The 24,252-nt window shown below is 50.7% G+C and overlaps 1 protein-coding gene across 1 annotated transcript; it reads right to left on the minus strand.

The window, feature by feature from the left end:
• Positions 1–949: 949 nt before the first annotated feature.
• Positions 950–19,160, minus strand: LOC135285955 (complement receptor type 1-like). The gene is made up of 19 exons (XM_064398759.1): positions 18,756–19,160; positions 17,678–17,777; positions 17,074–17,159; positions 16,436–16,648; positions 15,087–15,269; positions 14,330–14,518; positions 13,755–13,952; positions 12,952–13,134; positions 12,337–12,525; positions 11,057–11,236; positions 10,761–10,930; positions 10,111–10,261; positions 7,068–7,241; positions 4,962–5,141; positions 3,710–3,892; positions 3,062–3,250; positions 2,687–2,866; positions 1,865–2,058; positions 950–1,556 (listed from the first exon to the last, which is right to left on the minus strand). The coding sequence occupies exons 1-19, from the start codon at positions 18,859–18,861 to the stop codon at positions 1,404–1,406; spliced, it is 3,201 nt and encodes a 1,066-aa protein (XP_064254829.1). The 5' UTR covers positions 18,862–19,160; the 3' UTR covers positions 950–1,403.
• Between the last annotated feature and the right edge of the window lie 5,092 nt (positions 19,161–24,252).

The following is a 24,252-nucleotide window of genomic DNA, read 5'->3' on the forward strand; positions in this document are numbered from 1 at the left end:
AGCCTGGAGCAGATGTCGCCGGGCAGGCACTCCACGGTGTCCGGCAGCCCCGGGATGCTGCGGGCGGATCTTGCAGGTGAATGTCACCCTGCATCTCACCGGGAAGCTGCTGGAGGGCCTGGAGTGGGTCATGGCAGGAGGGGGCCTGCAGTCAGCTGTGGCAGGAGAACACCTCCTCAGTGAGGAGCCCCTTCCCTGGCCCCTTCCCCACCCCAGGAGGGTGCTTGGCAAGGCCCGGGGTTCCCCTGCGGGAAGGCACCGGCCAGGGCTGGCTCTGGGACAGCACTGACCCCCAGATCCAAGGTGTGGCACCCCCAGCCCAGCCCCGGAGCAGCCAGTGGGATCCAGGCAGGTGTCCCTGCTCCTTGCCACGGCCCCATACTCACCATGAGCCTCAGGAATGCTGAGGAGCCCCAGCATGGCCAGGAGCAGCATGGGCTGGCCAGAGGTCACCCCGCAGCTTGGGGGGTCGGGGGGTCCCCCCCATCCTGGTGCTGCAGCCTTCATTGCAGAGCTGTGCTGCTCTGTGCAGCCCTGAGCCTGCCAGGGCTGGGAGGGGATGCACTGCAGGCTCCACCAAACCTCTGGAGCCACGGAAACCTCCCCAGGACACCCACGGAGCTGAAATCTCTGTCAGGAGCACGGAGAGCAGCCAGGCTGGGGACAGCTGTCACTCTCGGGGAGAGCCTCCTGGTCCTCCTGCCCCAAGCTCCTTATTTGTGTTGCTTTGTTCTTGTTTTTGCTGAGGCTGGCAGTGAGCACTGACCAACAATTATTGTTAGCATTTGCCCACCAAAAACTGGGATGTGGAAGATGACACCAGCTCGGATATTTGGCACGGCCAGGAACCTGTTTGAACCCAGGGATGAGGTGAGGCAACGTTTACAATTCACTTCTTGTGAGCTGCCCTTATCCAGACTAACTGAAATCAGAGCTGGATGGACAGAAATCAGGTTTAACATTTATTGCCACCACTGTTTCCAGCAGAGTGCAGATGTACCCAAACCCCAGCTGGACCATGGCAGCAGCAGAACCTTCAGAGCCAACTCTGGGCTCCTCTCAGCTTTTCTGGACTTCACTCCTTTTTGCTTCAGCTTACCACAGTTAAGACAGTGATTTTTAAAAGCTAGATTTAATTTCTTTCTAGTCTTCTTAATATGAAACATGAAACAACTTATTAGTAAAAGAGCAAATCAAGCTTGTAGGTTAGAGCAAAGCCCACTCCCTGCTCTGGCATCCAGCACAGCAAAAGCAGCCTCCCATGCACTGCTGATTATTTTTCTGGCTCCAGGCACGCAAACATAAACCATAAAATCACCCAGAGCCTTTTTAGAGATGCTGTGACTGCACAAACTGTGAGCTCACCAAAGGAAAGGTGAGTGTTACAGGGATCCAGTTTTGTTTCAGTTTTCTAGTTCCATCTCTAGTTTTTTAATCTCCAGGAACAGTTTCTGTATTTCCAGCAGACTTTTCACTTTTTCTACAGGCACACCGCAATCAAAGGTCGATTTAATGTAATGAACCTCTTGACACACATCAGCATCACCTTCTTTCATCTGTTAAACAGGAAAACAAACCCCAGAGAAGCCTGTGAGGATGGACTGCAGCAGACACAGAGCCACCCACTCCTCAGCTGCGAGGCTGCCCTGTCCCAACAGGGGCTGCATCCTCCTCAAGACCAGAAATGAAAAGTTTTGAGAAGTTTAAGCAGCTTTCATGTTAGAAATCAGGCAGCATCCACTCAGAAACTCAGCCTCAACCTGAGGCTCTGAGCACCTGGGAAGGTTGAACCATGGCAGGGTGGGAGTGGATGGCCTTCAAGGCTCCCCCCAGCCCAACCATTCTGTAATTTTGTGGTACTCACACACTTGGGCAGTGGTGTCCAGCTGCCATCAGGCAAGCACGTGGCTGTCCAAGCATTTTCCATCATTCCATCCTCTGGAAACTGGTAGCCAGGGAGGCACTCCAAGGTGACAGTCTCGTTGGTCTGGTACCACCTTTTGTCACCCAAAGGGCTCTTCAGCCTTCCAAAGGGCACTCGTGGCTGTGGACACAGGACTGGAAGGGAAACCCAGGGCAGAAGCTGCTCAGCCAGAGGTCAGAAAGGAGTTTGGGAAGGCTGAGCCAATGCAGAGGAACTTAAAATGGTGGAGCTGTGAAATCAGAAATACTTCTCTTCAAGAAGAGGGTGAAGGTCAGAGCAGCCCCTGCGAGGGGCTGTGAATTCCTTATGGATTTGCTGTTTCTGGCACTGCCTCAATCCAGGCACGGTGGGGATGGACATTTGGCAATAAGGGGAGGGAAAGTCAGTGAACTCCTGACCTGTCTTAGACCTCCTTTACACACAGCTGTCAATAAAAACTCAACTGTTACCTGGAAAACTCCAGCTTTGGGAAAGTTGTTTCTTCTGCAAAGAGGGGAAGGACTCAGGAAGCCCCAAGGACAGACAGAGCCAGGCAATGCTGCACCCCAAGCCCTCTGTTCTGCCCCAGGGGCCACAGCTGAGCAGGGAGATTTTGGAAGCACCCCTAAATGCCATCACATTCACAGTAGAAGGGCAGAATTTCATTCACTTGTTAGTGAATCACTGCATCCTCCTGCCGTGGGGGTTTGGGACACTGAACTGAAAGGAAAATGCACATTAAAAATCCAGGAGCAGGAGGTGGAGGAGAAAATGCTCACTCACCTGGCTGGCAGGTGGGCAGGGGCGGGTGCCAGGTGCCATCAGCCTGGCACTGGCTCTGGGCAGCACCACGCAGCCCAAAGCCTTGCTCACAGGAGAAGTGCAGCAGCAGCCCGTAGGGAAAGGTGAACGTCTGTGGGGTCATCCTGCCCCTCTCCACCACGGGCTTGGGGCACCGAACCACTGCGGGACAGAGCAGAGCTGGCTCTGGGGGCTGGGGACAGCAGAGCCCGAGCAGGGCTGCTCCTCCCGACCCCCTGATGGCCCCCGTGAGGAGAACCAGGGTCTGCCACTTCCAGAGGCAGTGCTGGCACTGCCCCCAGGGCTGGCCCAGCCTGATGCCATGCCCTGAGGCCACGGTGACCCCAAAGCACTCACCCCTGCACTCCGGGGCAGGCCCGCTCCAGGTCAGGTTCTGCCCATCCTCGGAGGTGCAGTAGAGGGACTTGTCCCCGATGAGGGACAGCCCCTCTGCACAGCTGTACTTCACTTCAGAGCCATAGGTGAACTTCCTGAAGCCCATGCCAGAGTGCTGCCCGTTGCTGATGGTGGGAGGGGGACCACAGACTGTGAGAGAGAAAAGGGAAAAGTCAGGTTTTCCTCATTCCATGGGGGAGGCAGAACGCAGGGAGGTAACAGGAGAGGCAGGTTCTCTGTGTTCATGCCGAGTGTAGCTGTGCCTGTGCTCCCAGTGTGACCCGGCTGAGGATCCCACCCTCAGCACAGCCCCAGCACTGCAGTGTCTGTCCCCTCCCCTTCAGCCCCTTCTTTATCCTCCCTCTTTTCCATCCTGCTCCTAAGCAAGGTCGGGGGAATGCTGAGCATCATAAATCCCTCGAAGAATCCTTTCAGAAATGCAAGTCCCATTAACCAACACATTTCACCACTTTTGGCGGAAGATGGAAATGCCAAAGCCCTTCACTGCTGTGGCTGGGGCACCTTCTCCTCACACCTCACACGGTTCTGTCCCTGCTGTCCCTCCCCGCGGACGGAATTCCCGGCCCTGCTGCCGCTGTCGCCACTCACCCCTGTCACAGTGGGGCACGGGGGGTCTCCACATCCCGTCGGAGGAGCACTGCGCCCTGTCGCTGCCCCGCAGCATGAAGCCGTGGTCACACTGGAACTCCACCTGCTCGCCAAAGGTGTACTCGGCCCTGCTGGGGCTGCTCTGTGTCCCGTGGGGGATGGCCGGGCTGGGACACTGCACCTCTGGGGGACAGCAGAGCAGAGAGCAGAGCTTTGCACAGAGGCATTCCCAGCAGCCAGGCTTTCCCGAGCTGCCAGACACCTCTGGGCAGAGCTGGCAGGCTCAGGGATGGCCATTCCAGGGAAAGATGCGCTTCTCTTGGAGGGCAGAAGGATGTGAGAGCCCTGCCACCAGGCAGACGTCGCGCTGGGGGATGGCTCGGCACTGGCTGCATCCCTGAATCCTTGTGGAGCCTCTAAATAAGCAGGGGGAGCTGCAGCTTTTCCTATCCAGGCACGCCACCTTTCGAGCAGCGAAATTACTGCCAGGCAGAGCCGAAGGTGCCGCAGAAAGCCCGGCTGGCCCGGCACATATTTATTTAAAAAATACGGATATTGATATCTACCGATATCCAACTGTGACCGACAAAGACTCTCTAACAGTTTAAAGTTAGAAAGTGTGTGTTTATTGTGAGGCAGGGCAGCGTGTGGGATAGCTCCCAAATACACACCGTGATTTACAGGTGATTACAGAGTCCTGTCATCCATACAACTATTGAATACCCAAACCACAAATACATATTCATAACTTTGGTACATCCCATTCCCCGCTTCGTATGCTAATCAGTTCAAAAGCTATTAAGCATGCGTAGTTTGTTCCTTGAAATGGGTCTGTGGTCCTTTTCATGGGGAGGGGTCCCAAAATGAGGAAGTAAATGAAGTCTTCCTCGTTTTGACCTTTCTGCCTTTAAAATGCAAATATGACAAATGGACCCTTGGTAGAACTCCCATTCCCTGTCTTCGATTGGTTTCAGAACAGAGGAGGCCCACAATTGTCTTATGTTCCTAAAGCTATTTATCAGTTTCTATATTCTTCATCATAAACCCAGCTAACCATTGTGTTAACAAGCAATCAATTATTAATTAGTTAACTACTAACTCTTAACTTCATCAAGGCCTACCCATTTATTTTAATTAACTCCAATAAAGCTTATATCTAACTAAAATCTTAGCTCCCCTAAAACTCCTAAATTCCTCAAGGTTTATGTGTCACACGGGGTGTGACAGCGGTGTCACTCTGTCATGTACTCACTGCGACACAGCCTGGGCGCCGCGGACCACGTGAAGTTCTGGAGACAAGTGATGCTTGGGGACACTCCGGGGATCGCGGAGAAGCCGGCTCGGCAGGAGTAGGACAGCGTGGCCCCGACCGGGAACTCCCGCCGGGGCTGGAAATCGGCGAAATCCACAGCGGGAGGGTGGCGACACTGCCCTGGGGACAGCAGGGGACACAGAGCAGGGACAGCACAGAGCCTCAGCACTGCCCTGGGGACAGAGCAGGGACAGCACAGAGCCCCAGCACTGCCCTGGGGACAGCAGGGACAGCACAGAGCCTCAGCACTGCCCTGGGGACAGCAGGGGACACAGAGCCCCAGCACTGCCCTGGGGACAGCAGGGGACACAGAGCCCCAGCACTGCCCTGGGGACAGCAGGGGACACAGAGCCCCAGCACTGCCCTGGGGACAGAGCAAGGGACAACACAGACCCTCAGCATTGGGAGCTTTTCCTTGCTGGAAAACTCCAAAAATAAGTGAGGGACGCAGCACCCCTGAGCTGGACTGTGGGGTGAAGAGAAAGGGAAAAAGAGTGGGGAAAATTCACCAGAGAATGTGAACTGAGTGGGAATCTTCATTCTTGTGCGCTTTGGTACCTCGTGGTGTCCCCTGCAGGAAGGGACAGCCCTGCCACGTTCCCCAGGGTGATCCCAGAGGGAATTCACAGAATCACTGGGTTGGGAGAGACCTTCAAGATCATTGAATCCAGCCCAGCCCCAACACCCCAACTGAACCCTGGCCCCCAGTGCCACATCCAGGCTTTGTTAAACACACCAGGGATGGTGACTGCACCACCTCCCCGGGCAGCCATTCCAGAACTTTATCTGTAAAAAAACTTCTGTAACAACTTTTCCTTTCTGTAAAAACTTTTTCCTAACATCCAACCTGTATTTCCCTTGGTGCAGCTTGAATCCCACCAGCCAGCAGCACTCCTGGTGATGCCCACCCTCCAATCCCCCTGAGACAGAGTGAAAATTTTCCAGAGTAGAAATCTATTTTGATTTAGGTGAAATGCACATCGTTGAATTAAGTCTGTAGCTTGCAAACACAGCTGTTTAATCTGTCTGTTCTCACAAAAAGCCTTTGCTCAGAAGAACTGCTTCAGCCAAAAGACAGAGATGAGGGAGGGCCCCTTAAACTCTGTAATAGACAGAGATGCTGCTGCAGGAGGCAAGGCAGGATGACCTAGAAGTTCTTTCTGATAAAAAAAATTAGCAGCAAATATAATGCGAAATCAGTAAAATAAATATGTATGAACCTTTTGTGAAATTGCATGTACAGGTATTAGAGAGGGAGATAAGAAAGGATCTGGAGTTCCCAGAGGCACGCGTGTCATTTTAAAGAGAACAATTCCTGTCGGAACCCAGGACACCCCTCTGGGTGCCCCTGGCAGGGGGGTCCTGGCAGGAAGCCAGAGACATTTGGGATTTCCATCTTAACCCATGGAGCAAATGACCAACCTTGTATGAAGAATCACAAGTCACAGAAGTTTAAGTAGAGTAATAATGAATTAATCACCAGGTGAAAAATGGAGTTTTGGGGATTTTTACTATAGGGGGTCTAGGAGGCAAGATGGAGGGATCTGGGTGTTGTCCTATTCTTCTTTCTTCTTCCTTGCCTCCATCTTCTTGGTGATGGTGGCACATTTGGATTGGTTTAGAAGAGAAGTAGACAGTCCAACATAGGTGATAGGTATTGGGAAATAATGATAAATAAAGTACAGATAGTTCATAGTATAAAATGTAGACACCAGCCCAGGGGTGGGCAGTGTGCCCTTGACCTCTGCAGGTCTGAGAAAAATATTTTAGATAATGGACAATAAAAAACCTTGTGAACCAGAGCCGAAGAATCCTGACTCTTTCTTTGACCATGGGGCTGGGAAAAAGGGACTCTCAGGTCATCTTGGACACAGGGAACCCGAGAGATCCCCACGTGTCCAGCACTGTAATAAACATACTGGCTTTACAACTTTCCCAAAAGTGGTGGAATTTGTTTGCTTCCGCAAATCACCCTCCCAGGTGCTTTTGGGGGAACGGGAGCAGCCGCTGCAGGTGGCAGAGGCCAGCAGGGGGGCCTGGGCTCACCTGGGAGGCAGGAGGGCACCCGTGGGTACCACCTGCCGCTGGGCGTGCAGCGTGCCGTGGTGGCAGTGCCCACGAAGCCGGGGTCACACTGCAGCGTGGCCGTGCTGCCATGGGTGAAGTTCTCCGCAGAGATCAGCTGCCCGTGTGCGATGGAAGGGATGGGACACTGAGCCTCTGTGGAGCACAAAAAAAAGGGGGTTTTAGGGGTGTTCTTGCAATGTCACCGTGGTGAGCAAGTGTCACGGCAGCTCTGTCTGTGGGGAGAGGAGACGTGGCACTGCTGAGTCAGGAACAGAACTGAAGGTGACACAAACTCTGACTCTCTTCAGCAGGATAATAACAAGAAACCCATTCCTTTTTGTTAGAAACCCATTCCTTTTGTTAGAAACCCATTCCTTTTATACACTGCTCTGACACAGGTGGACCTGATTGGTGATTTAATCAACACCCCATCACCATTGGCTAATTAAGGAAACACCCTTTGGTAAACACATTATGAGAAAATAACTGCTCAAACACCAGCTGCAAGATTGTTTTAGTTCTTTCAGCCTTCTCAAAACTCCCCAGAACAATTCCTGGGGAAGTTGATCTGGCTTTCTCTCTCTGACCAGGCTGTCAATGTCCATAGAGACAAAGCTGTGTAGTGACTGCAGCGACTGAGGCAGGGGTTTGGGGGTTGATAAACACCTGAGCAGCCTTCAGTGGGACCCCAAACCTGTGGGGTTTCCTTTCCACACAATCAAAACCTTCTCTGCCATTCCCTTGGACCCTTGCTCAGGCAAGGCACAAGTGACTCAGCTCAGGTGGGGGACTCCAGCTGCAGCAGCCTGACAAAAAAAAAAAAAAAAAAAAAAAAAAAAGAGGCTTTGCAACCACTGCATGGCCTCTGTCACACCTGCACATCACTGGTGTCCCCACAAAAAACTCCTCTTTCCATGTTTCCCATGAGAAATATTTGGGGGCTTATCACAAATAACAGAGAAAACAAAACTCCAGCAGCTCTAACTGGGGTTTCTTCATGCCTGGCAGGTCACCAAGACAGAGTTAAAAACATGTCAGAACATCCTGGTCCACATCCAGGTGCTGCAGCATCCCACACCTGCACGGTACCAGGGCAGTGCCACGCATGCTGCCTTTGGTGCCATCCCCATGGAAAATATCTTGTTTGTGTCTCCTCCACGTTAATTATTGGCTCCTCATTAGCAATGTTTGGCTTTGGTCAATGGGCTGAGAAGCATCAGGAAGTAAAAGCAATAAATATTAAGAATAAAAGCAGTGTGCACAGGCAGCGCTGGTGCAGGGCTGTGCACCCTGGAGAAGTTTCTGGAAAGGTTTGGGTTTAACTGACCCCCCAACTTCCAGACAGAAACTGCTGCTTATTCCCCTTCCCAGAGACATTCAGCACTCAGCAGATTTGCACTTCTCCAGTTCTGAGGTCAGCCTGGGGGATGCCTGGCTGTGCCCCAGCTGCCTTGGGCAGCTCTGGAGGCTGCCCCAGGCTGAGGCATCACAGAATCAGGGAAGGGACATTATGGAGGGGACATTAAAGTTGGAATGGAAGGACATTAAACCCCATCCTGGGCAGGGACACCTCCCACTGTCCCAGGGTGCTCCAGCCCCAGTGTCCAGCCTGGCCTTGGCACTGCCAGGGATCCAGGGGCAGCCCCAGCTGCTCTGGGCACCCTGTGCCAGGGCCTGCCCACCCTCACAGGGAACAATTCCTTCCTAATACCCACCCTAACCCTGCCCTAATTCACCCTACACCCATTCCCCTTTCCCTGCCAGGCAAAGCCCCTCTCCAGCCTTCCTGGAGCCCCTTCAGGCACTGAAGGCTCTATCAGCTCTTCCCAAAGCCCCCGTGGAAGGAAAGCAGAGCCCCCGAAGCCGAGGAGGGAGGGGAGGACACTCACCCTGAGTCCCCATGGGCTGCAGCCCCAGAAGCAGCACTGCCAGGAGCTGCCCTGGCCCCAGGAGCCCGGGCATGGTGTGGGGTCAGAGCTGCCCTGGGAAGGAGAGATCCTCACCCCCGAGAGCCTGCCAGGGAAGGGGAAGCAGCAGGGGGAAGTTGGGGACAGGGACACGCCGCTGACACCACCCCCAGCCCGGGTGTGCATGCAGGGAATGTGCTCTGGGCACAGAGGGGGTGAAGGTGGTTTACAGCTCAAACTGCTCTGCAGCAGCCTGGCCTCGTGTCTGAAGCAGGTTTGCAGCCAGGGCTGTGGAAACAGCCCCCAAACCCCTGCACTCATGGAACAGCACCTTACATACACTGTAAATAAACCTATTTGTTATATACACTTTATATATTATCTGCACTGCATACATATTACAGAAGTACTTCCCTTTACTACAGATTATTAAAACCCAGACAAAGCTGCCTTTATAATTTCAGGTTTATTTTAATCTCTGGTCCCATCACAAGACACGTGGCCCGCACAGTGCTTCCCCTTCATTGGATAGTGAAGGGAAAAAAATTCAAAACCATTCATTTCTTCCTGTACACTGTTGTTTGTCCTTGGGGCACACACAGAGATGTGGCACTTCCATCCTGCTTGGGAGGAATACCTGGCATTTTTGCTTTGCTAGGACAGAGGCTTTGAAGTTTTCTTGGTGATGAGGAAAGTAATTAGGCAGTGAAGGGGTTGTTGCCATTAATGAGTGCAGCCTGAACTGGGCAGCACTGGGATGGGCTGGAGAGGTGCAGCAGTTGCAGTGAGTGGCTCTCACCACATTCATGGCTGTTTCTACCACCAAAATTCACTTCCCACTCAGTTCCTTCCTATCTGTGCACTGCCAGTGTAGCAAACAGATCTGAATGTGAAGCTTTGAGAGGTAAAGTGATCTACAAACTGAACCTGGTGAGCTCTAAAAACTGACTCACAAGTCTTTGAGTCCTCATGTGACCAAACCCATGGCCAATTGTTAAATTTTGTCCTGGCTACTTCAGCATTAGCACAAATTAAAAAGTGATAAAAATTCTCAGTCAGCATCATGATCCAACACTCAGAGGATGGTTCTTACAATCCCAGTGCCACCAGTCAGCTGTAGGTGGTGATTTTTAGCTCTTTTTCAAGTTTCTGGATCTCCAGGAGGAGCTTCTGGATTTCCAGCTGGGTTTTCAGGTCCGACAGAGGAATTCCACACTGGAAAGCTGCTTTGTTTCGAAGAACCCTCTCACACACCTCATTTTTCCTCTTAAAAAGAACCAAAACAAAGGCAGAGTGAGACTCAAGTGCGGGGTGACAAAGCAACCATCTTTGTGAAGCTGGACCAAAGCTATTCCAGGCTACAAATGGGGCAAAAAACAGGAAAAACGGAGCAAGAAACAGGAAAAATGGGGCAAGAAACAGGAAAAACGGGGCAAGAAACAGGAAAAACGGGGCAAGAAACAGGAAAAACGGGGCAAGAAACAGGAAAAATGTGGCATGAAACAGGAAAAACGGGGCAAGAAACAGGAAAAATGGGGCAAGAAACAGGAAAAACGGGGCAAGAAACAGGAAAAATGGGGCATGAAACAGGAAAAACGGGGCAAGAAACAGGAAAAATGGGGCATGAAACAGGAAAAACAGGGCAAGAAACAGGAAAAATGTGGCATGAAACAGGAAAAATGGGGCACGAAACAGGAAAAATGTGGCATGAAACAGGAAAAACGGGGCAAGAAACAGGAAAAACGGGGCAGCTGGTGGTACTTACACACGTGGGTGGTGGTGTCCAGGTGCCATCAGCTGAGCAGGTGGTTCTGGAAAGTGCCCCTGCGTGCCCACCATGTTTGCAGTAGAAGGGCACCGTTTCATTCACCTCATACCACAGCTTGTTGAACTGAACAATCACATCCTCCCGCCTCGGGAGGCTGGGGCACTGAACTGAGGGGGAAACACACACAAAAAAACCCCAATAATGGGAGGAGATGGAGGAGAAAACACCCTGCAAAGTCTGGCTGTGACCCAGCAGAGCAGGGCAGGGCTGTGCAGGGCAGGGCTGGCACTCACCTGGCTGGCAGGTGGGCACGGGCGGGTGCCAGGTGCCATCAGCCTGGCACTGGCTCTGGGCAGCACCACGCAGCCCGAAGCCTTGCTCGCAGGAGAAGTGCAGCAGCAGCCCGTAGGGAAAGGTGAACGTCTGTGGGGTCATCCTGCCCCTCTCCACCACGGGCTTGGGGCACCGAACCACTGCGGGACAGAGCAGAGCTGGCTCTGGGGGCTGGGGACAGCAGAGCCTGGGCAGGGCTGATCCTCCCGACCCCCTGATGGCCCCCGTGAGGAGAACCAGGGTCTGCCACTTCCAGAGGGATCATCCCCTATAGCCCCACACAGAGAAAAGCAAGGCCCAATTCTTCCCAAGAATATTTCCAGATTTCACATTCTCTGAACATCAGAGAAAGAAAATGTAGTTATGATATTTTATGAAAAATCTTTTGCTAGGATTTTTCTCCTATTCTAGCTGAGAAGCCTCAGGAAAGAAATGTAAACAATTAACTATCTGCTGCTGTGGAATGCAACAGGTGCATCTGTGATTGGTGCATGTTGGTTGTTTCTACTTAATAACCAATCAAGGATGCAGCTGGCTCAGACTCTGAGAGTCACAAACTTTTGTTATCCATTCCTCTCCTGTTCTTTCTAGCCTTCTGATAGATTCTTTTCTCTCTATTCTTATAGAATAGTTTTTAGTATATAATTTTAGTATATAGTATACTTAGTATAGTATATAATAGTATATTTAGTATATAATTATATCATAATATAATAAATCAGCCTTCTGAAACATGGAGTCAAGATTCTTGTCTCTTCCCTCGTCCCAGGAGCCCCAGTCAGTTCAACACTAAGAAAACAAAATTCTTATCATTTGCTGTGCCTGCGTTTGTGCAAAAGTAGAATGCAATATGGAGATTGGTTACCCAAAGTCATGGTGTTCTGTTTCCTTGGCCTAGCAGGACCTAGAGTGTGTGTGTGGGGACTGTTGGGTGACAGCCACGAGATTCTCTGCAGTGTGAGCAGTCGTGTGCAGGGCTGAGTGCTTGGCAGCTTCAGTTTTAGATGTATAGAAATAATATAATGAAGTAATTAATTAGCCTTTTGATAAGATGGAGTCCTCCTCATCATCCTCCCTCCCCTTCACCGGGGGTTCCCAGCACAGCCATAATCCCCGCTCCTGTGGAGGAAGCAGCATGTGCAGGCAGCCCTGCTGGCTTGAACCCCGTTGTTCCGAGTGCTGGCAGTGCCCCAGGGGCTGAGGCCATGCCCTGAGGCCACGGTGACCCCAAAGCACTCACCCTTGCACTGCGGGGCAGGCCCGCTCCAGCTCAGGCTCTCCCCATCCTCCGAGGTGCAGTAGAGGGACTTGTCCCCCACCAGGGACAGCCCCTCTGCACAGCTGTAGGTCACATTGGTGCCATAGTAGAAGTCCTTGCCATCTCTGCCAGAGTGCTGCCCAAAGGAGATTGGTGGGGGGGCCCTACAGACTGGAAAAAAGGGACTTGAGAAAGAAAGACACGTGCAGTGCAGTTAGCACCTTCAGGTGAGAGCCAACAGCTTTTCTGTGAAATCAGCACAAAGTTCATTTCGTGGTTGGTGTGAGGCGAATTCACAAGGAGCTGCTGCCTGGATTTTGGCCTCCTACAGCAGCTCAGTGCCCCACAAATATCAGAATATTTCCAGTGATGGCCTCCCCACTCCTGAAGTGTTCAAGAGACACGTGGATGTGGCACTGGTGGGATTCACTCAAAGCCTGCACCTGATGGTGTTGGAGGTATTTTCCAACCTTAGTGATTCTAATTCCAGCTCTGGGAGGGGACACCTGGCTGAGGCTGTGTCCCCAGCAGCAGGTGCTGCAGGCAGCTCACCCACAGGTGGCAGGAGATCTCTTGTCCCCCGTGTGTCACACGTACCTTTGTCACAGAAGGGCACCTCGGGCTCCCAGCTCAGATCAGCCCCACAGGTGATGGTCTCGGAGCCCCTGAGGGCAAAGCCCTCCTCACAGGCCAGCCTCACCTGGGCCCCCACTGTGTAGTCACTGCTGCTTTTATAAACCTCCTTTCCATGAGGGATGTCTGGCTTTGGGCAACGTTGTTCTAGAAATAATGGGAAAGAAAGGATGTTGTGTGATTCCAAAAAGAACTCCAGTCATGCTTTCTATGGAGAACAGCTACCAACAAATCTGAACCGTGGCAGAAAGTGACCATCCCCCAGGTGCAGGTCTCAGGCTGCCTCTGTAACCCTGAAGGGTCAGTACAGGGAATTCTCCATGCTCTAATGCTGCCTGCCCTGGGAGGTGGAGCAGGTTTTCCCGAGTCTTTGGGGATATTGCTGTGGTAGGAGATGAGCAGTGTCAGTTATTTACTCATTTTCTCCTGATAGGGGAAATGCCGTGGGAACATCCTTTGCTCCCCAGCCTCATGTCAGCAAAGCAGCCCCAAACACAAAAACCACATCCCCTTCCAGCTGCGTAAATGTCTCCCCAGGTTCCTCAGGAACCTCCCAAGCCTCTAGAAGTTTCCAACACACCACCCTCGCACCCCCCAGACACCAGCTCAGCCCTGCCAAAACCCTGCCCTTTTTCCACGGGGTCCCTCTGGACCTTTTGCTGCCTGTACATTCCACATTAACCCAGGAGAAGTAGACCTGGGGCCACCTGGATTGGGGGAAAATTCCCCATGGCTTCTGTCATGCTCACCCCTCCACTCTGTCCCACCTGGAATGCACTCTGGCACTGCTGGATGCCATCCACCATCGCTGCCACACTGGAGGATGACGTTGCTGCCATGGCCTTTGAAAGCAAATCCTTCACTGCACGCCACCTCCAGCGTGTCCCCGCTCTCATAAACCTCTTTCACTTGCCACGGGTGCAAGGGCCTGCCATTTAGGATGTGTGGATCTGGGCAAGGAATTCCTGGGAAATACCAAACATCAGCGAGGGTGAAACCACAGCAAAGCCAAGTGGGTGACGGGAAGGTTGTTGTGAAGACAAGGATGGGTGGATAGACACATAATGGCATTAAATCTGCCCCAAAAGCATTCCTGGGTTTTTCTGGGGGTGGAATGTTGGTGGTGCACCCTCAAGACCATAGTGGATGTTTTCCAGAGGTTCAAGGAGCTGGCAAATAAAGCAAAGCCAACTCTGCAGCTGGGGAATAAATCAAAGGAATTCCAGGGTCAGCAAAGACCAAGCAGGGCCCTGGAGCATCCCCCTGTCCCCCAGGCTGTCCCCACACTACGTGCAGCTCCTTCACACATTTTGGCAGTCACAAGCAAGCCCCAGGCACTCACTTTCACACGGAGCTGGGGCTTCACTCCACACAAAGTCCTGCAGGCAGCTGATGTTCCAGGTGGTTTTCCCTGCTCTGAACTGGTGGCCCTCCTGGCACTCGTAGGTGACCACGGTGCCCACAGGGAACAGATTGCCAGCCAGCCTGGTTTTCATGGCATTCCTCACATCTGGGGGGTCGTCACAGCTGCCTGGGGGTGAGACAGCAGTTTAGGGACAGTGCTGCATCACAGGGCCTGGCATGGAGGGAATTTGTGTGAAAACCACGGGCTCACATTGTTCATTCTGAGATGCATTGAATCATCCAGGTTCAGGAAGGGGAAAGAGGGAATGCAAAGGAGATAAATTAAGATATACAGATATTTTTTTTCCCCTGGAGAGAGACTTTTCACGAGGGCACGGGATGACAGGACAAGGGGGAAGGGCTTTAAGATGAAGGAGGTTGGGTTTAGATCAGATATTGGGAAGAAATTCTTCCCTTTGAGGGTGATGCCCCGAGCAGCTGTGGCTGCCCCAACCCTGGAAATGTCCAAGGAGAGGTTGGACAGGGCATGGAGCAACATGGGCTAGTGAGAGGTGTCCCTGCCCATGGCAGGAGGTGGGTGGGCTGGGCTTTAAGGTCTCTCCCAACCCAAACCATCCCAGGACTGCGATTTTGTACTGCACGGTGGTTTTCACTGTTATAACAATCTGTCATTTCCAATCAAGCCACTACTCCCTGAGCATGGGGGGTCCCAGGGGTGCTGTCCTGACACTCACTGCGCTGGCAGAGGGGCAGGGGGGGCTCCCAGAGGCCGCTGTCCCTGCAGGTGGAGGCCGGGCTGCCGCTGAGGCTGTAGCGGAGGTTGCAGTCGAACACCACTGTGTCCCCAAAGCTGTAGTCAGGCTGGTACCTGCTCAGCAGCTTCCCATTCTCCACTGTTGGCTGCTCGCAGGTCACCACTGTGCCAGGGGAAGCACACAGGGAAGCAGCAGTTAGGCTCCAGCTAGGAGGTATGAGGGTTATGATATTGTCCAAGATTGCAAGGCAGGATGTATTCTCTTTGCCATCTGTTAGAGGTGGGGCAGTTATCTTCTGTCAATTAGGCAGTTTTTAGTTTTTCTTCATCTCTTCCACACCCACTCCTCCCTTGGGGGCACATCTGCTGATAACAGGCTGTGGAATGTCCCTGCAGGGCTGATAAGAACTGCAGCATCCACTGGGAGATGTGAGCCCAGAGGGAGGAGCCAAGCATTCCTACCTGGATAGAATCTGAGATTCTGGAACACCAGCACGGCTTCTCCACTGGATTTCCCAGAGGAGCAGCAGCTGCCTCTTCCCCTGGATCTTCAGAGGAAGACTGCACCCTTCTGCAGGATCCCTGCTCCAGCAGAACCACCCCTGACACTGCAGGAGGGCTGAGCCACAATTCCAACGGGACTGCTGCCAGCACCCTGACCCACAGGGTGTCAGGCTGTGTCTGACTCTGTCAGTGTTCTTTTGGTTCACTGCATTGTTTATTTTATATTTTTATTTTCTTCCCTAATAAAGAACTGTTATTCCTGCTCCCATATTTTTGCCTGAGAGCCCCTTAACTTAAAATGTATAGCAATTTGGAGGAAGGGGGTTTACATTTCCCATTTCAGGGGAGGCTCCTGTCTTCCTTAGCACACACCTGGCTTTCCAAACCGAGACAGATATATGGGATATGAGCGTTTTGAAAAAGCCCCCATCACCTTTTTCAGAAGGGCTGAAAAGGGCCAGGACAGCAGCAGGGTGACGTGGTGCTTTTGTACATCTTGCCCCATGTTACAGCAGGGGTTTTTTAAGGCAAAGCATAAGGAGAGCCCAGGGGAGCAGGTTTGGGAATTCTTTGCAGCTGTTCTGTTTCACACTGGGGAGAGGGATCCCCTGCCCTGTGAGCACAGTAAATCCCACTCCCACCTCCCTGCTGACACGGTGACCTTGAGGGGAGACCCCAATTCCTGTCACACTCAGCGTGTCCCCTCTGCAAGAGGTGATTCCACTCCAGCAGGATGAAGAGGAGAGGAGGTTCCAAGGCAGGAAACAGCAGAGCAGGAGCAGGCAGCAGTGCAGGGGCTGGTGCTGGGGTGTGGGAGCAGCTCACCTTTGCATTCTGGAGCTGGGCTGCTCCACACACCGTTCAGGTTGTCCCTGCTGGTGCAGAAAATGGAGGCCTCTCCCACCAGGGAGAAAGATTTCTGTCCCTTCCTGGTGCTGTGGCACTGGTAGGTGACAGAGTCCCCATACTCAAAATGTTCCTTGTTCATCCCGCTGTGCTGCCCATTCATTATTTCTGGAGGGGGTGCACAGGGAATCACTGTGGGAGGAGGGGAAGATCATCATGGGAATGAGAAGAAGAGAAAAAAATTAATTAATTTAAACCAAAGATCTGGCCAGGAAAAGGTGGAAACAGGAGGTAGCAGAAGGGTCAGAAATCAAAGGCAGATCTTGAGGAGCTGCACCAGCCCCGAGCTCTGGCTGGCACTGAGAGGGTTTGGGATATCCCAAGCTCAAATGCAGTTGCTTCACTCCCAGAGAGTGAATGAACATTTCTGCAGGAAGGAAAAAACAGATTAAAAATGTTGTTCTAGGCTCCACCATGCCAAAATCCTGAGCAGATGCCAAACTGCAGATGCCACTGAGATGTCAAAATCCTCAGCACAGCAACACAACAGCCTCTTTATCCAGCCCCAGCCACATCCCAGATAATTACAGAATAGATAATTGAGGAACTCTGCTTACGCTGACAGGTGGGAATATCTCTGTTCCATGTAAGAACTTCATTTCTGAGCACACATTCAATCTCAGAGTGTCCAATCAGTCTGTACCTGTGTGAGACAGAGGAGAGGGAATTACTCCACAGACTCAGTCCTGATGCGTTACCCATGTCACCACCAGCAAGGTTTGGGCTCCTTTGTCAGAATTCCAGCAGACCAGAAATTGGTCAGAAAGTGTCACTTTCTCAAGGACGCACTGGCTTTTGACAAAAACATTTTTTTTTTAATTTAAAAAATGACACGTTTCTAAGGAAATGAATAAACTTCATCAACTACTTACAGCTCTGAGCTCAGTAGTCACATATTTCCTTCAAAAGGACACTGAAACATTGGGAATGGTTTGAAAAGAGCCAGGAGGCTGAACCTGAGTTTGGGCAAAACTGCCTCAAAGCAGGAGATTAAGAAACTCACAGTCAGTCCTAAAGCTCCCAAAGGAAAGCTTAAAAGGTATTTCAATCAGGGTCTGCAATTACCTACATGGGGGAAGCCCTTACAGCAAAGGGGGGGAAAAACTTTGGAAAACTGTCTGGAGACGAAGAAGCCCTGTGGCCCAGGTGCTCCTGGCTTACCCAGTGTTGCAGGTGAAGTTCACTTTGGAACCGAAAGTGAACACTCCAGGCAGGACCAGTCTGCCATTGGCCGGCTCCCCGGGGTTGCTGCACGCCTTGGCTGGGGACAACAGGGCTCCAGTCAGCTCCCAGCTCAGCTTCTTGGCAGGAGAGCCAAAGAGCCGCCCAGTTCTGAGCCAGGGGATGGAGCAGAGACCTCCAGATGTCCCCTCCAGCCCGAGGTTATTCTGTGGTTGATGGTGCTGGCCGGACCTGCCTCGTGAGCTGCTGCCCTGGGGTCTGCAGTGACCTGGGGCAGTGTCTCTGCCCAGCTCCAGGACTCTCCCTCTGCAGCTCCAGTGCTTTCCTAGACACAGGGGCTCAAAATGCCTGAGCAGAAGGACATCCTCTGAGTCAGCAGGGAAGCACAGCCAGCACCAGAGGTGATTTCAGCTCCTGCCAGCACCCAGAGGAACAGAGCTGGTGCTTCCCTTCAGGGCACTCATTGCCACCATCCCCAGGGCTCACTTTGGGTTCTGCTCAACAGCAGGAGCTGGCTGCATCAGCAGTCAAAACCAAAAGGGACAGAATCACAGAATGGTTGGGGTTGGGAGGGACGCTTGTACCAACCCAAGTGTCACTATCATATTTTCTGGAAAACTTCTTTGCCCAGGATTCTTCTCCTGGGAAGCTGAGAAGCCTCAGAGAAAAATGAAAACAATAATGATCTGATTTGCTTCTCCTGTGTTTTGCTGCTTTGGAATGTGGTTTGGACATTGTTTACCCACAGGTGATTGTTTCATTGGTTGCATGTGAGTTGTTGTTACTTATTGGCCAATTGCAGCCAGCTGTGTCAGGACTCTGACGGGAGAGTCACGGGTTTTCATTATCATTCTTCGTGGCCTTCTGTCTGTATCCTTTCTCTATTCTTTAGTATTCTTTTAGTGTAGTTCTACTATAGCATTCTTTAATATCATATAATATCATAAAATAATAAATCAGCCTTCTGAGAACATGGAGTCAGATTCCTTCCCTCCTCCTCCATCCGGGGACCCCGAAACCACCACGCCCACGGGCAGGGACCCCCAGACACACTCACGTATGCAGATTTCACTCGATCCACGCCACACCCCGTTCACCCCGCAGACGAGGAAGTTTAAAACGCGAGCATTTCTGGTATAGCCTGGCCTGCAGACAAACTCCATCCTGTAGCCATAGTGGAAGAACTCGATGCCATCCAGCTTCCTCTTGGGCTCTGCCGAGGGCGAGCGCGGCGGGGCGGCGCAGCGACCTGGGGACACAGAGCCCCTGTCACACCCTGCTCTGCCTGGGAAGGGCAGGCATTCAGGGCAGTGATGGAAAGTTCTTTGTGCCACTGACAGTTTCCTGAACTATTGAAAAATTAGACATGCTTTGGTGAAGCGCACATGCTAGAGAGAAAAAAAAAAATGCCACCGTGACATATTTTATGAAAATCCTCTCGATGGGATTTTCTCCTGAGAAGCTGAGGAGGCTCAGGAAAGAAATGTAAACAATTAACTATCTGCTGCTGTGGAATGCAACAGGTGCATCTTTGATTGGTGCATGTTGGTTGTTTCTAATTAATGGCCAATCACAGTCAGCTGGCTCGGACTCTCTGAGAGTCACCAGCTTTTGTTATCATTCCTTTCTATTCCTTTCCAGCCTTCGGAAGGATCCCTTCTCTCTATTCTTTTTAGTGTAGTTTTAGTATAGCATTATAATATAATATAATATAATATAATATAATATAATATAATATAATATAATATAATATAATATAATATAATATAATATAATATAATATAATATAATATAATATAATATAATAATATCAGCCTTCTGAAACATGGAGTCAAGATTCTCATCTCTTACCTCGTCCTTACCTCTTACCTCGAACACAACCATAAAAAAACTTAGATTTTGATTTTTTTTTGTCAGTAAAGAAGCAGCAGGCTTTGGTTTTAGTGTTCTGTCTCAGCTAGGTTGTCGCCCTGATTTTTTAAGATTTTCTAAGCCTTCTGATGTTTATATTCTTGTAACAAACTTTCTCACACACTTTATGTAAATAACTTATTGGTTTACATTCTTTTATAAAAGAGGAGAAATTTAATCAACTATTAGTTTGTCCAGTGTCATTGGAGAGGTGGCACTTTCACCCTCCAATCCACTGTCACTTTTAGAAATCTATAAATGTTAAAATCAGAAAATAAACTACTATTTTACCTTGGAAAGGGCAACCAAGTTCACATTGTGTTGTTTCGTGCCCTATAGTGACACTAGGTTAGGCTAAGTAGTCTTGTTGTGGCCTGGGCTCTTTTTCTTTTTTTAAGTTACTTGTTGGCTTTTTTAAAATCAGTTTTAGTTGGGTTGGGTTTTAATAGCTGTTAAGTAAGAAAGGGGAGGCTATTGAGTTTTAGTTAGAACAAAACTAGTTGTGGCTGTGAAGATCTCATCATTAAATCTTTTTTCCTCAGCATTGCTGAGACTAGAAACTCTTGCAATTTGTATAAAAAAACCAAAGACTAACTATAAAGCTAATCTTAACACAACTACCGTTTTTTGTTACAAGTTATTAATGAGTTAAGTGGACTCTAAGTGTGATGTTAATTTTTTCAGCACTTTAATCTTCTCTTGAGTGAGAGAAAAGAACAAAATGTAAGCATGTAAAAGAACAGAATGAAGACGTTAAATTTAGTAAAGAAGAAGTTAAGATACTGTAATATTGGCTTGGCACAGATATGAAAATGGATTTGTATGTGTAATGTCAAAGTAACTTTATTATAAAAATATGGGTTTTGTTTCTGTTGTTAATTAAGCTTAGACATAGTAGTGAAATAGCTGATATAAATGTGCTTGTGTTAAAATGCCTGCTTGGATGGGATAACACCCAATGAACACAGGATAGGAATACTGCTACAGATCTGCCAGCCATCAGCACTCCCTGTCTGAAGGCAGTGAGGACCAAGGCCCAAAAACTGGAGGTGATAAAAAAGGACTAAACCCATAACAAAAAAATCCACATGCTCTGAAAAGGTGGATCCAAGGAGGAGCCAGGCTAAACAGTTCTTGGAACATGTAAACTAGTTTGGGGGAAAGTTTGCTATGCATGAGGGTCTATGAATGTGCAACAGGCTGGTGTAATTAAAAGGTTTTTAAGGGGTATCCCCAAAGATAACAGGGTGCCCTTGGCTGAGTGCCAACCCTAATAACCTTTGCTCCATGGTCCTTGTCCCCTACTGTCCTTTATTAAACTTTTTACATTTTCACAGGAGAGTGAAGGTGTTTTTCACCCCCCATCAGAAACATGCTGCCAGCAAAGCCAGGGGGGGTTCAGGCCTGGTTCACCCCAGAGCTCCAGGGGAGGACCCCCCAGTGCCCCAAAGACTCCTCAAAGCAAAGAGAAGTGCAGCCTGTGGCTGGCAGGGATCTGCCCCTCCAGTCCTGCTCCTCACAGATTCAAAGGCTGGACACAAAGTCCAGATGAAGCATTTCTTCTCCCCACTTCGTATAAATTATTGCACTTTTCCAGCTAAAACAGTTTTGTACCTGCTTCCCACGGAAAGGGGGGGGAAAAAAAGGCAAAGGAAGATCTGATCACAAAGATTTACAGAGCCCTTGAAATGCACAGGCAATGAGGAAAACAGAAGGATCCAAGCCTGGTAAAACCCAGAGAAGGTTTTCCTCCAGGGGGTCTTGGTTCATCCTGGTGGACTCGTTCACTTACTGTGGACAGTGACAATGAGAGCAGCAGCGAGGAGTGACCCAAGGACAGCTGCACAGCTCCTCTGCCTCCCCAGCTCCAAAGCTGACATGTTTATTCCTGCCTGGAGGTCCCACAGATGTCACCACGTTCCCTTCCTGGGCCAGAATCTGTGAAGACAGCAGAGGGGTATTTGGGGGTATTTATACTCAGCACAGGTCTGATTTCTGCACCCCTGAGCAGTTCCTGCAGTCACAGGAGAGGAGCAGAAGGAGCAGGAGCTGAATTTCTTTTCTGGAAACTTAGGAGTAAAACACTTTATTTGCAGTAATAAATCTCTTTGAATGAAATTCCTAGTCAAGAGAAATCCTGCTGGGGTCACCAGAAGAGTTCCCTAACAATGAATCACCCTCAGGGAGAGAGAGAAGTATCCAAGCAAAAAGTTCCATCAGTCTGTGCAAAAATTCCCTGAGTAAAGGGAATATTTCAAGCTGTAAGGCTCACAGGTCAATCAAACCAAACTGCTTTACAAAATTGAATTTAAGTGCAATTTGCACTCACCTTGGCACCCTTAGGGAGCTGGAAGAGCCCTCTCTGTGTTATCCAGGGTCATTCATGAGCCTGAGCCCTCCCAAAGCTCCAGAATCTCCCAGTGCCTCCTTCCCTCCTGAGAATGAGGGTTCCACTCACTGCTCCCTGCCCTGGACCCAACACCTCCCATGCCTGCTTCACTCCTCTGCCTTTCTTCAGCCCTTCTCACTCCTCCTGCTTTAATCTGGTTTAATTTCCTGGCCCGGGCTCCTGCTGGAGCTGCACAGGAGCTCCAGCCCAGCTGCCAGGAGCAGCCCTTGGAGCTGCCAGGCTGGGATTTGTCTTACCTGGAGCTGTGGAGGCAGGAGATGGAGAGCCCTGGCGTGTTCAGCACTCGCAGGGTGGAGCAGGGACTGCTCTCCTCCAGCCCCCCAGGCAAAGCAGGAGTTTTATAGAGCCCACATGCCCAGATCTGGCCCCACAGAGAGAAACTTCAATTCTGCAGAAACCGGAGCTGAGCCATTGACCCATAAATCATTAACTGAGCAAGGAGTTTATTCCACCCCCAGAGCAAAATACTACAAAACTGAATGCAACCCAAGCAGATGTTGAAATTGTTTGGTTTTTATGTGTGGAGGTGCCAAGTTTTTGAAATAATCCTTGCTGAGCTGCTCCATTGGGACCTCAGGCACACTGAGGGGTGTCCTCAGGTGTGGCAGTCATATTTTCTGGAAAAATCCCTTTGCCCAGAATTCTTCTCCTGGGAAGCTGAGAAGCCCCAGAGAAAAAGGAAAATAATATAACCTCATTTGCTTCTCCTGTGTTTTGCTGCTTTGGAATGTGTTTGGAGGTTGTTTATCCAACAGGTGATTGTTTCATTGGTTTCATGTGAATTGTTTTGACTCCTTGGCCAGTTGGGGCCAGGCTGTGTGTCAGACTCTGGAAAGAGTCACGAGTTTTCATTATTATCTTTTAGCCTTCTGTCTGTATCCTTTCTGTATTGTTTAGTTTAGTATTCTTTACTATAATATAGATCACAAAATAATAAATGAGCCTTCTGAGAACACGGAGTCAGATTCATCATTCCTTCCTCTTGTATTTGGGAACCCTGCAAATACAACTCAGAGGAGCTGCCTCGCCCCAGGGCAAGGCCACCCTGAGTTCATCCCGTGGCCTCAGGAAGCCATGGCCAGCATGCCAAAAGGGTTTTTCCAGCCAGCCCCACCCAAGCCCACGGGAGCAGCTCCAGCTGGAGCTCAGGAGGGCCCGGGAGCATCGCTCGGAGCTGAACACACACAGAATTCCAGAATGTGCTTGGAAAGGACCTTAAAGCTCAGTTCCACGGAAACCCTGAGATGCTGACCTGCAGGAAAAACAGCCTTAAAACTGAGGAGAGAAGGGGAACAGCAGTAGGGTTTAAGAGCCCCCATTTCCAACTCAGATTCCCAAACCAGAGGACACCTGCCCACCCCTGCAGCCCCTCTTCCTCCAAACACATCCCAGAGACTGCCTGAGCTCCTCAGAAAACCAGCACACAGTGCAGAGTTAGAGCAAACAATGGAAAAGAACAGAGGACATTATCTGTGGGGTTTTTTTAGTCTCTTTATTGTAAATAAACACTGACAGAGATTTATGCTCAAGTGCACAGAGCACACAACACACAGCACGAGCTGACAGACACTGCAGCTTTTAAACCTAACAAAAAAAAACCACTTAGAAGGCAGCAGAGCAGGAAAGTTCACAAGCAGCTGGGTAAGATCCCTCTCACCAAACACTCCAGGCAGAGCTGCAGTGCAAACAGAGCAGGGCACAGCAGGGGTGGCACTGGCACTGCTCCCCAGAGCCCTCAGAGGGGCACGGGGAGAGGCTTGGGGACACCCCAGGGTGGCTCTGGCCAGGCTGGTGCTGGTGCCTCTCCTCCCTCAGTTCCCCCTTGGCAGCCAGGCCAGGCTGGGGTTGAGTGTCACCCACCCCAGCTGCCAGGAAGGGGACACCGGGCAGAGGTGACAGCTCTGAGGTCAGAGCCAGTGTACACAGACCAGCCAAGCAGGGTTGAACTCTTTCCCCCATTTTGCAGTTTTTCCCAGAGATGGAGCAGTTTTTAGCCCAAGTGCTCCTTTTTCTCTGCAGTGACACACAGAGGCAGGCAGGCAGTGACACACAGGGGACAGCAGCCAGCTCCACCTGTGCTGCTTGAAACAGGGGCACAGAAAGTCAGGGGGTCACAAAACCCCCCTAGACCTGGGAAAATGCTCAGGAAGGTGCCAGGCTCACCTCCAAACCCACATCCACACCTCCAAATTCACATCCACACCTCCAAATCTACCCCCAAACCTTCAAACCC

This window comes from Passer domesticus, chromosome 25 (assembly GCF_036417665.1).
Source record: "Passer domesticus isolate bPasDom1 chromosome 25, bPasDom1.hap1, whole genome shotgun sequence".
In the NCBI taxonomy this organism is placed as follows: Eukaryota; Metazoa; Chordata; class Aves; order Passeriformes; family Passeridae; genus Passer; species Passer domesticus.